The sequence below is a fragment of the Galendromus occidentalis genome, unplaced genomic scaffold (genome assembly GCF_000255335.2).
Source record: "Galendromus occidentalis unplaced genomic scaffold, Mocc_1.1 scf7180000077524, whole genome shotgun sequence".
In the NCBI taxonomy this organism is placed as follows: domain Eukaryota; kingdom Metazoa; phylum Arthropoda; class Arachnida; order Mesostigmata; family Phytoseiidae; genus Galendromus; species Galendromus occidentalis.
Genome location: NW_003805512.1, coordinates 1,091,218 through 1,108,309, shown reverse-complemented (window position 1 = coordinate 1,108,309; position 17,092 = coordinate 1,091,218). Strand labels below are relative to the sequence as shown.

Sequence of the window (17,092 nt, the reverse complement as noted above, 5' to 3'; positions counted from 1 at the left end):
CGGGACACGAAGTCCCGCCAGGAGAAACAACTCACGTCCGCGATCCTGACGCTCAGCTTCGATGAGCGAGTGTCGAAATATCAATCGGAGCTCATTCAGTTGCTGAAACCCGTCCTCAAGATGCTCGAGCTCGCTAATAATAAATCCATAGACGCGAATCGCCTGCGCGAAACTCTAGGATCGCTCTTAACCCTGATCGCGGCACTGAATGGTACGTGTTCGTCCGACCGGCGGCAAAGTGTCATGAATCACTACGGTATCCTCGGAGAAACAACGAACGATGTCGGCAAAGAGAAAGAACTTTTCACCGAGGAATTCCTAACCGTCCACGGTTTCGCGCTGAAGAAAGATGGACAAAAGAAACTAGTGCCTATGAAAAATCTCAGACCCGCGAAACGAAAACGCAAGGGCAAACAGACGACGAGCGTCGTGGCTGCCAGCGAACCGGAAACCGGTAAGTGAGATGCGCTCAGTCTGTCCGGGCTCCGTCCTGGGTAACTCAGAGAGTTCTGCGGGAATATTTTCTCGAATACTCGGGCACGCTCCTTGAAAAGCTCAAATTAACGGATTCAATTTCTAGATTTCGACGGATCTATCGCTCAAATCATTATTTCCGACAACCTGGACGAAATCACCATGGCTAAGGGAAACTGTATAACGCGACCCGACATTCTGGTGATCCATGAGAATGAAAAAGTTCATCTTGTATGCGAGGAGATCCTCCCCGACCTCAAGGGACAAGCAGGCGTGGAGTCGAAAGAAGTCAATGAAGTCAAATCCGGTTGGTTTCAAGCCCATTTCGAGCATTGGTACTCGCCATACATATGTAGATCAATCTGCTTCATTAGCATCTTCTGAATCCTCCTTCAGGACGGAGCCTCAAGTGCAGTTTCTGCGAGGAAGAATTCGTCGAGGGCTCTCTCCTGACCCAACACGTCAAGGAGAATCACGATGACCTCTTATACGATAGCTCCCCGGCAAAGATTCAACACAAAGGCAACAAGTCGACGAACGTGTCGAAAATAGAGTGTAATGAGTGCGGGAAGCAGTTTTCTGAGCAGGACAAACTCCAAGCGCACATGTTCGTACACACCGGTAAGCCTCAGCCTCCGGATGGAGAATCCGTTCATCTCACAGTTTCGCTGGTTCATCAATTCGAATTGAGTATTGAAATCCGGGGCTACCCGCGAAACTGCCACGGGAATCCGATTGTCGAATTCTAGATTGCTATTGAGATCGCTCGCTTTCTTTATTTCGATTTTCATATCTTTCATTTCAGGAACCAAGCAGTTCGAATGCGAAGTATGCAAAAGACGCTGTCTCACAAAAGCTCATCTGGACCAACACATGAGTTCGCACGAGCGCGACGGAGAACGTTATTATTGTGATCAGTGTGATAAAATGTTCGCCAAGAAAACGAATTACAAGCACCATCTGAAATTGCACTCGGGTGTTAAGCCGTACGCATGCGATGTATGCCACAAAAAATTCGCTACGAAACAGTACCTCCAAATACATCATCGATCTCACTCAACCGACAAGCCATTCGTATGTGATATTTGCGGACGCGGTTTCCAGTTCAATCACGTCCTTGTAGACCATGTCAGAACTCACACCGGAGAGACTCCGTACGTTTGCGAAGTGTGCGGAATGAGCTTCAAAGTGAAACGCACGCTCAAACGACACATGAAAACCCATCTCGATGAGCGGCCGCATACATGCGATGTGTGCAACCGTGGTTTCAAAGTCAGAGCAACGCTTAGAGAGCACATGAAGACCCACAGCAACGAAAAGCCCTACCAGTGTCATCTGTGCGGTTTAGCTTATAAAAGGAATGTGGAGTTGAGGAAGCACGCTTGTTTGAGTAAGCTCAATCAAGATCGGACAATCGAAGAAACTCAGGAAGCCGTCCCGATAATTCCGTTGACGGGAACGGCGGAGAACGCGACCATAATTCTTCAGCCAATGACTAGTCAAACGACAGGCCATTTCGGAATGTTCATTAATTTGTAAATACGGAAAACTGCGGATCACGATACAACGTTCCATGTCTTAGGGTTTACATCATTTTCGGACGGACGGACACGAAAAAAAAGTTGCCTTCTCGAGTAGACAAGCGTAGGATGTAAATAAATTGTTACAACCTTGTTCTTCCGCGACGACTTCTCCCTCCTCCAATGGGGAAGCCAAGGAACTCATGAGGGAAACTCCGGGGACTCCACTCGCGCGATGTCTGTTGAGGTCGGAGGGTCCCTTATAGTGAAAAGTTAATCGTTGTGTCGATTCCGCGGACATCGACATGGGGTGGGTCGCCCCGAGCTCTCAAGGGAAGGATGAACTCAGTCTGGGATACGGGATCGCGTTTGAGGAAAACTCCGGTGAGGTCATTATTACCAGGAGCACTACGCAGCCCTGTGGTAGCACGCGACTGAGTTTCCCTCATTTGAACCGGATCCTCTCAAGGTAAGGGGTTCGGAGATCATCCGGGGTCACCCCCACAGGGAAACGTCTATTGCAATCAGTCCGCGGCAAAAGCGGCAACGCTACGGGGGAGCTCAAGGAAAAAGTCGGAATTCTTCACGAGAAGAATTTACGATCTTGACACCGCGGCCTCCGACCGCTCGAAATCTCCATGTCTAGGTTTTATTTCATAAATCATAGCCAGTATCTTCTCGCGCCCTAGCTTGAGTCCGCATCGTGAGCGCATAGCCTCAAGCCATCTCTCAAGTTGGAGACCTCGAGTCAAAAAGGAAGGAAGAAAGGAGAGATAGCAAGCTACACAGGAGAAATCAGTGTATGCAGCAGCGGGGCTCAGAAACAGCTCGCTCGATATATTGAGGCTCGTTTTGCAAATCGAGAGACAACGGGAGCGATTCTCACTAGTTCTCACTCACACAGTGGCCGTTTCGTTCTTGTCATACAGCGTATACGGGAAAACTCTTTCTGTATGGAGGATGATGATGGAGGAATCAGCCGCTGCAAACGTGACGGCCACGGGATTCGCCAATGCCGACCAAGCTAGTCTCTATAACTTGGTCTTCTTCTATCAATGGAGCTCCGAAATAGAGGGACGAGCAGCGGTTTCGAATTCGCCATCGAGACCGAACACCTCTCAGGGATACAAGTTGTGACTTCGACGTCGGTGATTGTCGGATTCGGAGTTCCAGGAGCGCCGAGGTAAGCTCTCGATATGAGAGAGATTCACACTCGAGACTTGGCATGGATTGATGAGGGTAGGTCCATCAACAACGTTTCCTCTATCAAGCCGACAGAGAAACTCAGAGGCTCGCTGGCTTTCCAGCGCGGTTTTGAGAAAGGAGCGAGCAGACGACTAACACGAAATTCTGACGGCATCTTTTGATTGGCTGGGACCGCTCACACTTTCACGTCACGATACGCTCTCCGACTGTTGTGGCATTCGAGTTTCTTGTCATAGCTACGTAACTACAGGTGGCATTCGGTGTTTCGGGTCTGGCGGCTACGAGTTTCTTCCGACGGAAGCTTTTTCGTAACTGGAGTGCGACAAATTAGCCAGCAAAGTCTTGCAATCGAATTGTGAGGACCCTCGTTGAAACTCGTGTATCTAGATAGAGTCGCTCTGAGTGATCACTCGATATGGCTGTCTCTCTGTCTCATCAATGCTCCGAGCTTACTCTACGGACCCCGCACTAGCAGTGCGTAAATAGGGGGTCGCTCACCCACTAGGAAATCGAGAACCCATGTCGGGTGCTCCTCTCACCCCTAGCCTCAGTACCGGATCAGATCCGTATATAAGCACCCTACATGCGCTCAATAAAATACAGAAGACTACTGACGCTTGTCCGTAAAGGCTATCCTTGCGTTTCCTGACCTATCCTCGGAAGCTCTTTACTCGTTGCCCCAATTAGATCGGAATCTAGTTCTATCAAGCCTAATCATAAATCATAACCAGATCGGAGAAGCCGCGGTGTGGCGCGCCGGACGGGTGCTTGTCGAGAGCAACCAAGGTGCGCGCGGATCGGTGACACTCCGATAAGCCACAGAGGAGCGTCTCGATCTAAGTTGACTTGCACGGAATCCCGAGCGGAAGGAATCCCCCACCAAAGATGAAGGTATTATCATAGCTTGCTTTGTTTTCGGCCTCCCGGGAAACTTCGGACGTTTCCCGGTATGCAGGCTTTTCCATCTCAATCGTCTCATTCCTCAGCTTACCACGGGATTCTTTCGGGATATTTGTGCGCACTCAGTTCCTTGGAATCGCCTGCCGCGATCATGGCTCCTGAAATTCATGCTAAAGCGTGCTACCTTACATAAGAATTCTCGCCTCAGATGGAGTTGTGCTTACGTGTCGCCATCGGAGCTGTCCTAGTATCGATCTGTACATTGGACGCCGCTTTCGCTCAGGCGGACTTCACGGACGAAGATATGGACATGATGGAGGCTAAATGCGAACGTGAGCTCATAGTCCCAGACAATCAGAGAATCGAAATCGACTCGATTATTCCCGGTTTAAATTGCGGAATTCGTTTGTCTTTCAGTGTGTAAATCTGCCGTCAAGATTCTGCACAGGGAAATTGAGCAGACAGATCCTAGCAAGAAAATTACCGTGGGTTCCTTCCGCATGAAAGCGGATGGATCTTCTTCTCAGAGACAGGTTCGATATTTTGCGAAGAACTCCGACGCCGCATGAACGATATTGCGATATCGATTGACGTCGATTCTCAGAAGTTTGTTGCGATCCGTAGGTTCCCTACAAAGGCTCGGAGCTCCACCTGCAAGATCTCCTAGATGACAACTTGGTCTGTGGGAAAATGAGAGACATCGTTCCGGTGACTGACAAGGAAACGGGATCCCTATCGATGCTGAACATGGTAGAGGACATGGACAAAATGAGCGGAGTCAAGTTTTTCCCAAATCCTGATATGAACTCTAGGATGAACAATCTCGTTAGTATTTTGTTGCTTCAGTTTTGTCTTCTCAATTTCGTCTCGGAGAATTGTCCGCTTTTCGTTTAACGATTGTGGATCAGTTCTCGGATTTTTCAATCAACCCCATACCATTAGGATTCCAGGAGGGGGGGGGGAGAGATCGCCTGCGATTACGTTTCCGTTTATGGTTACGCTAGACCGCTAGACTTGTATTAGAGAGGTCACCTCTTATGACTTCACTTCATGGGACTGAATTGGGATCGTTCCAAGCTCATAGAATCGGGCTGATTGCTGTCCTATGGGCGTCGATGATCATGCTTCTCTAAATCCCATGTAGCATATATATCGCCCGGGAGAGCCGGACCCCGAGGAGAAGCGGGAGCGGGAAGAACGAGATGAACGCCAGGTAGTATCCATGAATGGGCTGAGAGCGCTTCGCTTTTGCACTCTGGGCATCGCAGAGGCTGCGACGACTCGCACTGTGCTGCGCGAAATTCTGCCGGAAGTCATTCATGAGCACACAATCAAACCCAGAGGCTAAAGCACTGACGATAACGTTCCCCGCAGTGTCAGGAAATGTTCGGCGACCACGAGGAGGATCTTTTGGAGATTTTCAAGAAAAGCTCGGAGAGGACGAGAACTGCGTACAGACTAGGTCAGGCCTTCTGCCACGAGACCATAAGTGAGTTACCTCTTGTCATTTTTCGCTCAATCCCCTCAATGTGCGCGTAAAGTCTAGGAAGCGACGGACTGTTGTGAGCAAGAACTTTTTCGGAGAGCGTACCGTCATGATGAGCTTTTCGTGCGAACAACTCGCTCGTTGCGATTCGTCGAGTTGGGGAATGGTCTTCCTTTTCGAGTTCTCGCTCCATTGATCGGAAGAGACTCATCACCTCGAGGGGCTCCTTGTATACATCACGTGATAAAGCAGGAACGCTTCCATCCGTGGTAGATATCCCTCACTCACGGCAAGGTTCCCCGGCGAGGAGAGAGCTCGAATCCCGTCGGAAATATCTTGAATTGTTCTATGATCTTGCATATTCTTCATTCCATAGATTACTGTCCGATGGCTGAGAAGCTGGAAAGTTTGAAAACTCCCGAGGACGACGAGGATTTGCCACAGGAAGAGGAAGAAGAATACGAATCTCCCTCGCTCAACGCATTTGATCCACGCGACGAGCTTTGAATCTCTAGATTATCAACTGCCGGATTGTTTCGCAGATCAGTGCAATTTTAAATTGAGGGTTTCCTGTGTAGCGAAACCTCAATGCCGTGTGTTCTATAAACTCTGTATGTCAAAAAGAAATTCCTCTCTGTCTACCTAGAATATCAGAAAAGGATGTCGTCTATGGTACCAACATCTCACGATCAATGGCGGTAAGTCGTCTCGATGGAGCAAGCGCTTCATCGGGTTCCTGCTCCATCACGCACAGCACCATGAACCTACAGTACAGAGCGCTGTTTCTTCCGATCATCCGGCTGGTTCATTAGAATATTTCCTCATAGGTTTCCCTTTGTCGGAGCAGCCAGTTATGCCTTCGTTCCGAAGGTCTGACTACTTTTCTTCCTAATTGGACATCTTACGGATGAGACCCGAGTCGTCTGGATGTGTAGGAAGCCCCGGCGAGTTCATGCTCTCCAGCCAGTGAGGAATGCATCGCTGATCGGAGTAGACGAAGAGCTATTTGCCTTGTCACACTTCAATAAATAAAGCCAGACTTACCTTGGTATTCTGATAAGAATGAGGTGCCGACGTGGAGACTCGGTGTCTCTACCGTGTATGGGTTCGTAGTTGGGGCCCATCAAGCGGAGCGCGAGAAAGATTCCTCCTTCCCCGGCTCCTTGACGAGGCTCGTGGTGCCATCCTGGGCCTTGAGAACCATTTCCTCCTTCTCCTCGATAATGTCAGAACAGGCTTTTCCTCTTCTTTGGGGGTAGTCCTAGGCATGCGGGGGAATCACCGGACGGCTACCATAGGGAAATGCCTCGCTGGACTAAACGCGACGCGGTTCTCCTCAAAACAAACTTAAAGATGATGCAAAACACATATACGCTGAGTTGACTCCGAGCGGTGTCGTATGTCAACACTTTGGACGCGATTGCCCAATGCCCATTGGCGGTTTCACTGGAGTCCCACGTGGTAGCTAGTTCCGTGTGCTGTGTCGTTGGAGTCGTTCTGAATTCGATTCCGCCCACAGTTCGCCCGTCAAGTCAGAATACTCAACGATCCACACTCTCGCAACGTTTCCCTCATTCCAGAATCTCGCTCCCGTCGGAACTTCCAGAGAAAACTCCCGGACTCAGGGATGCAACTCTCGGGGGAAGCCTTTACCGTGATTTCGCAACCTCCAAAAGTTGAAATATCTAGGACAAGCTTCTCCGAAATGGGTGAGGATACCGCTCTTCGAAGCATTCCGCTTCCAGCAGATGTACTTGCGGGAGAGAGAAATCCGATCATCAAAGCGGTAAGAGGATCGTTCCCGAATTCTCGGAGGAGCTCGGCAAGCGGCGGGTATCGAAGTTGGAAGTCTCTTTGCGGGAGGTGTTGTTCTCGATTGTTTGTTTCTCAACCAGAGGGCGGCTCTACGGCGGCCTGTCACAGTTCTCCTCCGGCGGGGCTCCCACTCCATGGAACAAGCACAAAGGGAAGCATAGCGAGCTTATCGCAGCTACTGGTGCGAGGCTGTGCTCGCCACCCTAGAGTCAAGGGCTACGTAGCTTGACAGCAATCGTGGTTATTCCCTAGCCCTCAGCACCATCAAGTTGAGGGATTTGTCGCCGTTGAGCTCAACTGACGAAGATAGAGCGCCGACAGTAGGGGGACAAATTCCTCTCTCCTTCTCCCAGTAGCAGATTCCTCCTCCTGAGGACTCAGTCTGTCCTCAATGTAACCAGGGAGCAAGGAGGAGCGCGGTCCGCCGCGCGGAAACGACTTTGTCTACGGATGTACCCGAGGAAAATTATTTCGGGAGCTTTTTTGAAGCGTCCGATATCACACGACAGCCGAGACGCGGACGAGCCTCGATGTCTAGCCGGGCTCCAGCGGGACATGAGCCCTGTTTTGTTTTCCGTCACCGACGGACCCAGTCTTTGAGGTTCGGAGTTTCATGTGGCAGGCGCCGAGCCAGCGATGTCTAGGGACGACAGAAACGCAGTGACGACGTTTCCCAGGCATGCATCCGCGCACAATCGAAATGCAAATCACACCCCCCATACACTCCCTACGGAACCTTCTCGCTTCCTGTGCAGTCTACAATGTTCCGACTCGATAACAATGATCATGCATGATGTTTCCGCCCGGAATCAACAGATCCGGGATGATATCATCTTGAGAGCACGTCGCGCGTCGCGATTCGCCTCGCGCCTCAAGTCAGCTTGTACGAGTCTGGGTTGAGTATCTCTACATCTTCGTTCGAACGGAGCCTGCATATGCAATCCTTCGGTCCATAGCACCCCGGCGTCACACACTGTAGAGGTAATACGGTAATAAACCAGCCGGGTCACTCAGCAGGTGCAGCCGCGGTTCGCTTGTCGTCTGTGACTGCATTCTTCCGCATCGATTGCCCACACAATAATTCTCCTCACGGACCTTTCTCGTGCATCGCTATGAACCTCGCGAAAACCGAGACTCGGTGATTTCCGCTGATGTGTTTCCCGAGCTGCCCTTCAAACTTGGGTTTCGGGACGAAAAGAAATGTATTTCAGTCTCTCGTCGACGACTTAAAAAATATCTTGTCGCCTCATGCGCATGGGGAACTCAAGAGCGAACGGCGGAGTAAATCGAACTTCGTAGCTAAAAGTCTTCCGAGGGAGACCAGCAATAATCAAGACTTGGTTCCCCGACATTGAGTACCCAAGCTAGAAACTTCACGAAGGGAGCTCGGGGGGTCTCAACCCGATCTTCCTCGCTCCAAAGAGCTCAGTGACCAGGGATTACACTAGACAAGAACTTGAGCGCCGCATAAAGTCCAGTTTGCCTCTTCCTCAATATTTGACTGTCTTCGCGCGCCAATCTAATAGCGAGCTCAATGAGCAGTGGATTTGAATTAGTCCGCTTTTTCCATAGAGTCTATAGGGGAACTTCCGATGGCAACTAAACGACCCATGCCGATGACCGTTTTCCACCCTGTGAATCCACCAAGTCCCCACGGCGTCGAACGATTGGCAATCCTCCACGATCGGCTCCACCGACTCACGCAGCCCGCCTAGATACGGTTTGTCCGAGCGGACTCCGTGAAAGCCTTCATTTATTTAAGATATCTTGCGCGGAGTAATCCCGAAACTCATCCAACACACTAGTTATTGCTCTCATCCTAGAGAAAATCCGAATTCTAGCGTCGTAGTTATTCCGGCGTGGTATATCCGGGCCGCTTAGCCATAGAAAGGATTCATAGCACCATCGAAATGCTCCCTCAGTTAGGCGTCGGGATCCGTGAGGTCGTTCGGAATCCACAGGGGGCGACGAGGTGAGGGAGGGAATTCTGCAACTCCTTAGTTGACTCCCGAAGCTCCGAAAAATGTCCTAAGACTTGGGCGCCTGAAGTCTGGGGACATTCCCGGATCCGAAACTCCGAAGAGTCGAGAATGAGAGAACGCGAGCTTCTCTGAGGCCGAAGAGGGCCTACTCTGAAAATTTAGCAATCCGCCTAATGGCGGTCGCAGCTCTGAAGACCGTGAGTTTCGAAATTGATGATCCTTGGCAGTTGCAGAGGGAACAAACACGGATGCCATCTGTGAGAAACGTGAAGGTCAAGACAGCAAGCTTCCTCCAAATTCTGGACAGCATCGTCTCTTCGAGAATCATTCACAATATTTCTCCTAAATTACAGCTCATTGAAGACAACCTGTAATGTTTGTAAGCTCGCGCCACCGGGCAGCGCCCTCTTTAGGGACAATCGAAATCTCAGGATAAATCACCAGCGAACACTCGTTCCCTGGACCCAGCGCTGTCATTACACAACCCCCATAATTCCATAATTCCGATCCATAATTTGTGGGTGGCTAAGAAGAGGGAGAAAAATAATCGTTTGTGTGAATCGCCTTTAACAATTCCGTACATGATTCAGTCAGATTCCCATGTCGATATAGCGGAGCCGTTTCCTCTCCAGCCGGTCTGAGGTGTTCGCGTAGTTTCCCGCTGATCCAATACTTGGATTCGAAGAGATTAATGAAAACAAGCCCTATTGTGGTTTGGGCAGCGAGGGCTTGAGCTTTGATCAATCTACCGACGAACATCCCTTCGCGGAGCGAAGTGCCTGCCTTCGTTAAGTTCGGATCCCGAGCTCTCGCCACTCGACGAGGCCGATCAAAGCTTGAGCGTCACGGATTGCGACTCCATTCCAATTATGCAAATGAATCCGGCTTGTAAATCCGATGCTTCTTACCTACGGAACAAAACTCAGTTCGAAAAACCAGAGGTTTCTCCCCGCCTTTCATGCAGCAAGTTCGTACATACAGGAAACCCTTAGCGAGAGAAGCCTTCCCTGACGGAAAAAATGGAACATTTTTTTTCGGCATCGGTCATTTCAAGACCCTCCGAAATCGGTCATTCATTGAGCTGTATCAGTGATATATTCCTCCCCGTGGGTCTCGCCTTGGGTCTCATTGCGCCCGTCCGCGACAACGAGGAGAAAATGCTGGAGTCATCAGGGCTTTCAACGCCACAAGGACGTTCTCGCGAAAATATGACGCCGGCGCCGCCTGCAAGTAACGCGTGCCCGTAGGTCGGCGGCTGCTTAGATTCAAGATGGAAACAATCTCTTTCCCAGAAAACGAGGGTGCTCCCGCCCTCCGTGCCGTCCTTTTGCGAGAGCCAGCTTCTCCCCAAACGGGCGCGATGAGTGAGAACTCGGCCTTCTGTGCGAAACACGCCAGCCACGAACTCTGCACTGAACAACGGCACACGCCAAATGGTCTCCAGGCCTCGGCGCGCTCGCCTAGTTCCCAAGGTACTTCAGTGTTGGCCTATAATAGTAAATAGCGTTCCGTCAATCATGCACGCGGCCGTGCCGCCGCAAAAGTTTCGTTGACGTTACTCCTCCTTGTTCCCTTCCAGCCATGCTCCGAAATCTCTGCAAGCCTCCACAGGTTTTCGGCATGCATCGGTTCCACGAATCGAACCTACGACCGATCCACCGCTCGATCGGGGCGAATAAGAACAACAAGACTGAGATCTTTCGGTAGCCTTCGCGACCGTGGTTCCAGAGCACAATTTTTTTTTTGATTTTTTGATCCGTGAAACCGCTTGACAGTCGAGGGGAGCCGGAAAAACGTCCTGACCGCGGTTCAAGTGATGAGCCTCTTGCAAAAGGACTCCCCGTGTCTGTTCTCCGCCGCTACCTGATATTATATACTTGCTCTACCCTCAATTACGACTTAGATCTTAGAAGCGCAGAGCTCCCCGGAGCGGAGCTCAGCAACCGCAAGAATTCAATGAGCAGCCTGACAGCCGCCGTCTTCCTGGCAGCCGTCTCTTAGCGGAGCTCCCCGTTTTCTTCATATGAGCCCCACGTTCTTTTTGAGCGCAGGCTGACGGTAGACACAATTATTTGAACGGTTCCCACCGGAACAGTGAGCGAACTCAACGTCGAACTCAAGTCGACCTTCCGCGTGAGCGTTTCCGCGCTTTATCATAATCTATCCGCGCTTCGAAGCTCTCGCTCCACTGATCGATTTGCGATTGAGTATATCTTCTCGTGCCGTGGGATCCCGACCAGAGATGTTGAATATTCCAGGTTTGATACCAAGACCGTGAATTATTGCTCAAGGATATTCGGGCTTCCCATCGGAATGATGAGGCTGCGGCGGGACAATGATTTTCTAACTCGCTCCCGCAAACTGGAGACGCGTATGTGTTCTGCTTCAGATGCTGATGCGTGTAGGTGATTCCCGGGTCAGAACGCTCAACGCGCAATCAGGCGAGTCTGCCCTGGTCCCGGACATCTCCTGTGGTTTCGGGCTCGTGATGATAAAAAGGTCCATAATGGATGTGGAATGCCCTCCGTTGGACATGACTGGAGCTACTCTCGTGGCTTTTGGACCAGGGATGAGGATCCCCGTCGGTGAGGCGGATGTTCCTTTTCGTCCTTTCCCATAATGAACCATTGGGGTTAATATTCATGCACAAAAAGACCGTCAAGCTGTTCTTTCACGAGCGCCGCTGATGCGAGGTTTCCGATTGAAGTTCTGCGGAGTTGACCCTCCAGATCCGCATGCTGAGGCGAAGTTTCAGGGGAGATCGTGAGCTCATCGGCTAGTTTATCCTCTCATTCAGAGATCGTATCGGTAAGACCCACGTCGTGAAGACCCCGCGCACGTTACAGTTCAATTGGAAGCCCTGATATAGCGAAGTGTGCCGATCGGGGCACATCGGGATCCGCCGTCAGAGCCATTGGAATAGGCGGAGCCCACTGTTGGTCGTGTCGCTTCAGCCGATGTTTTCGCTAATTTGGAACCTCGAGACATAAATCTGCCGTTGCAAACCCTTAGAGAGCTGAATCAATCGAAAAACTCCTCGATAAGCCGATTCATCGCGAAGCACCTCGTCCTCTGCGTCGGACACGGGTGTTTTTTTTTGGCGAATGGTCGCCCGACGTCACTGTGGTCGGCGCTACCGTAAAGGGATGACGCCCGGAGAGAGATTCCGCAAGTTGCGATGCAGGCCGCTGGAATCATAGTCAGGTCCTGTCAATGATCCTTCCGAGAACATTTGCGTCCTCGATTCTTGCGGGTGGCAGTCTCTCCACAATGGTCCAATCTTCCCATGCTTGCTTACCATGTAGAGAACGCACGCGACGCACGAACCGGGAGTCTCTTAGGAGATTTCTCTCCGCCGATGAGCTGCAAGAGCGGTGACCCCCGACCAGAAGGAGGTGACACGCCTGAGAGACAGAACTTCCATCCGAGCTCCGTGCCTCACTCGATTTCCGAATCCAGTCGACTCCGACCCGAACGGAGAGATGCTCGAAACGAGAAGCCAGGATGGTCCAGACAGTTCCCCCGAGATTTTGAGCCTGTCTCCTATTCCAATTAGGTATTCTCGTCTGAAGGACTGGAAGTTATTACGGGCCTTCAAGAACAGCTCGAATGAAACTTGCATGAGTCCTCTCAGAGCGTTCCGTCGTTTCCACCGGAGGGCGGACATCTCCGCTGAGCAGCGGAACGTTACATAAATTAAACATGAGGCAGAGAATGTGTGCCCTTCTTCGAAACACTTCTTCATTCGCTCTTCAGGAATGATGCGTCACTCGTCATACGCCTTTCCAGCTGTCAACTCACAGCCGGGCGGGGACGGGAGCCCACAGTGTTCCGCGGGAAGTTTTCTAGACTCTAGAGTTTGTTTTCTTTTCGAAGGGGAAGTTTGTCCAAAGGAGAAGCGGTTGTTTCCGCACGCCTTCATTCCGAGCGTCGAATTGTGCTCGAGGCCTCCGCACAAAAAGCATTCGGTGTATGGTACTCCGGGAAACCAATAATTGCGAAACATATCCACTCCGAATTCGAGCCGTCGGTCTATCGATCATTAGGACTTGCGTGAACGAGTCCTTCCGATGTAGGAATTTCTTTGCGCATCTAAAGATTCCGCTCCTGGGTCGCATGAAGTCGCGTCCACGTCATTCATTGTCGCAAAAGAGCTTCTCGGAGCGGAATGCTCAGAGTGAACGAGACTCGTTTCGCTTCGTGCTCATCGGAGCGAAACCGAAGCGATGCGTGAAGAGTTCAGGAGCATTTTATCCGAGTCCATGCTCACGAATACCAACATCGTGATTCCGAAGTAGTTGACGCGACGCGCATTATCTCTCGGAGGGAGCTCGTAGAAGACTTCGAGTGAAATTATTGTCCAGGAAACTCATTGCGAACGGCAGCGCCCTAGAAATCGTTCCATGAGCGAATTGAACTCATCCAGACAGCGTGCCGTGAGCGGATTCGACCAATCTTCTGCTGCAGACAGTCTCGGTCGGAAACGAGCGCTCGAGATTCTTAAGGCGAGCCGAATCATTCTCGGAACACCGCTCTGTGGTGTGGAGCGAGCCTAATCATGAAGAGCTCGTCTACCAATATAGCGCGACGCAACGAGCTCAGGATGAGCACGTCTGCATGTCAGCCTTCCGTGCGCGGAAATTCTTTCGGGTCAATTAGGGGCGCGGGAGCAACCATTCATCTGGATAAACTCGCTACCGCGGATATCCGCCGCGTCGTCACCAAGGAGCTCATTCTGTCCCGTCCGCTAGGAGATGCCCGCTCTCCGTCCACAGAAGTTCATCCGTCAGGCTTTCCCCGAACCATGACGACAAATTAATCAGTCGTCTCTTGGCTCCAATCTTCGAAGATCGAAGTGGTCTTCGTACAGCCTACGGATGCGAGTGTCGATGAGGTCTATCGATGATGGCGACACTCGACCTTGCAGGCTGTGTAATATTCAGTGGGAAAAGTCTCAACATCAAATGAGGAGCTTCTGTGTGCTCCGCATCGTCTAAAGGAGAGTCCAGCATAAAATAATCACGAGCTTGCCTCCGATGTTGAACCGATCCTGAGCTTCGTCGGCACCCGGGCACGCACCGTGCCTCTTTTCAAACCTGCTCGCAAACTATGCAAATCCTCGAGAAGAAAATACCGGGGTCGTTTGCAAAACCCTGGATTTCACGCGGGAAACAGATTGGGGAGTCAGGAGTCGCAGTCGGATCTTCACTCCCTGAAATCTCTCGGATTCTATGAGAGGTATTTTATCGGATGTAGAGGAAGAACACTTGACTTGAGGGGCAGGGGAGCGGTTCTTGCCGGAACAGATCAGACACGGAATTCCCTCAGTTTCAATTTCATCTCTCACCGGTTCGCTGCGGAGGCGTTCAAACTAGGTGCCCGGATCGGCGATCGTGAGATGGCCCGAGGATCGCTCTCCTTACGATTTGTCTCCCGATCGTCCCCGATTTCCCGGCTGAGCCTAGAGACGCTGCAGGATGCTCGTTGACTTGAGGCCGGATCCGTCAGTACGTCAGAGGGCTGCGCTTCATAAGGTCAAAATGAGGAGTGCGCTGCGATTTTGGGCCACATTGAATCCTCACGCTCGCGGAGAAAAACGAATTGGAAGGGTATTCTGATTCTCGAGAGTTTTCCGCGATTTCCCGCTCTGTGGCGGGCTTCTGTGGAAGAAACACCAAACAAAATTGAATGAAGAGTTCGCATTCTTCGATGGAGGTTTTTTATTCCGCAGAATTCCGGTAACAAATCCTGTGATATTAGGGCCATATTCCTGGTTGAACAAGAAAGATGGAATGATGAACTTTACAGATAGGAAGGCGAGATCGAATGGATGTGGAAATAGTGATTTAGAGATTACGAGGGACGAACTGTACAGGTTTGAACTGACCAGGTATCTGGTGCCGTGCAACTTCCATGCGTCGCTTCGAACGGCAACTCACAAACTCTGGTTTCATGACTTTCCCCGATGTTTCCGATCAAGATCCTTCGATGATATCGATGCGGTTAAAGATACACATGAGGTTCTGATTTTAGTATCCTCGTTTTGCCTAGACAACTTGATCTTTGCATTCGAGATAGACTGCGGGATTCGAAACTCATTCATACCGTGATTCGTATGACGGGAGCAGCTCCCCCGGCAATTGAACGTAATATTCAGTGAAATTTCCCCACCGGTGCCGGGATTTTCCAGACGCGATTCTGTAAATTATCTAATAACTAATAAGCTATAAGATCTCAACAGTCCTTAGTAAAATGGTCCATTTGTGAAGGTCAACTGTATGTATAAACATCGAGCATCGCTCAGGCGTGTCTCAGTGAATCACGCGAGACGTATGTTTTTCACGGTGGTGTCTAGCCGTATTTCCTAACAATGCGTATCACACTTCTTGTCGACCGATCTCGTAATTCCCCACAGAAGGAAATTTCCCAATTCCCTGTCAATTTCATCAGCTGCTCCATTCCGAAATCTTCAATGCGACGCACGCGATCCGTCACGCTCATTTCGATCTAAATGGGCGTGCCGCGGATCCACCCCGTATGCATGCTTTCAGGTGTTCCCACTGCTGCCGAGAGAACGGGAAGCTTGATATGAATAAGTTACTTGATGAGCCCCGGTCGCGCGGTTTCTCAATTTTTAGCACGTCTCAGCCACACGATATCTTCGCTCTAGTCTCAACTTACAGACTCTCACTCACTCAGATGAGCCCGCTGACGACGGCCTATGGGAAGTTTTGAAAATTGATCCTTGTAACCTTTAAAAACTGACTTTGTGGGCTCGAAGGTGGTTCGTAGACCGCATGAGCTCGTCTCTAAGTCGCGTCGATTCGGCCAGTCAGCTAGATTGTCCAATGAGCATGTCCTTTCACAATCAGGTAATAACATAGGCTGTCGAATCGTACCGACGAGATCCGCCAGACGACCGTCCCGCCAGCCGATATCCATCGTCGCCAGCGACACGCGCTGAATATAATACTTATCGTAGTCATCAGAACTGCTTCGTAATCATTAATCATATAGGCTCCGTGAGAGCTACCCGGAAGATACTTCGGAGCCTTCGGATGAAACGAGTGTCTTAGGAAAGAGATTGAGAGTTCAAAAGAGAAGAATATGGGCTTTCCAGCCATGCAGAATCTCAGAATGGAAGGTTTCGATGGATCGATGTTTCGTCCTCGGCTAACTGGAGTTCGCTGATACCGTCGGGGGTGCTCCCTTTTACCCGTCATCCTTCTAGGATTGAGCGAGAAGAGAATCTACAAACATCGTAGAATTCGAAAGGACAACAACAACTGACTAGAAAAGACTTTTGCCCTCTCCGGAGATTCAGGAACTGCACTCCAGGACTCCGATCCGAGAACTATGGAAAACATTTTCGGTTCCGGAGCTGAAACGATCGATGCATGGCCACAAATTTTCATGCGTAGATTGAGTTTCGTGAGAAAATGGAACCTGCGACAATGGTAGAGAGTAAAAAGTTCTTCCTTCTGCGCTGCTCGCCTCCGAGTGTACAGCGGAGCACCTGTATCCGTCGGCTCCTAATCGATGAGCCGGACCGAACAGAAGCTAGAGCCTCCTGCGTGAAAGAACGCACTCCGCCACCGGGCCATCATAGATGTGCGCACATGATTGTCCACATTGGTTACCTGCACACGACGGACGCAACGATCCCCGGGAACATTGTGGCTTTGTTGTCTTCCTTGTTCCCTTGTAGC

The 17,092-nt window shown here is 50.7% G+C and overlaps 2 protein-coding genes across 2 annotated transcripts; both read left to right on the top strand.

Moving 5' to 3' along the window:
* Nucleotides 1-260: 260 nt before the first annotated feature.
* On the top strand, nt 261-2,139 carry LOC100898661 (zinc finger protein OZF). Its single transcript, XM_018641183.1, has 4 exons — nt 261-454; nt 581-781; nt 871-1,095; nt 1,280-2,139. Exons 1-4 carry the CDS (start codon nt 373-375, stop codon nt 2,011-2,013), a joined length of 1,242 nt encoding a protein of 413 aa, XP_018496699.1. The 5' UTR covers nt 261-372; the 3' UTR covers nt 2,014-2,139.
* A 1,293-nt stretch (nt 2,140-3,432) lies between these two features.
* On the top strand, nt 3,433-6,203 carry sel (canopy family protein seele). The gene is made up of 7 exons (XM_003747550.2): nt 3,433-3,555; nt 3,932-4,091; nt 4,309-4,432; nt 4,518-4,633; nt 4,725-4,925; nt 5,475-5,589; nt 5,963-6,203. Exons 2-7 carry the CDS (start codon nt 4,086-4,088, stop codon nt 6,091-6,093), a joined length of 693 nt encoding a protein of 230 aa, XP_003747598.2. The 5' UTR covers nt 3,433-3,555; nt 3,932-4,085; the 3' UTR covers nt 6,094-6,203.
* Nucleotides 6,204-17,092: the final 10,889 nt, after the last annotated feature.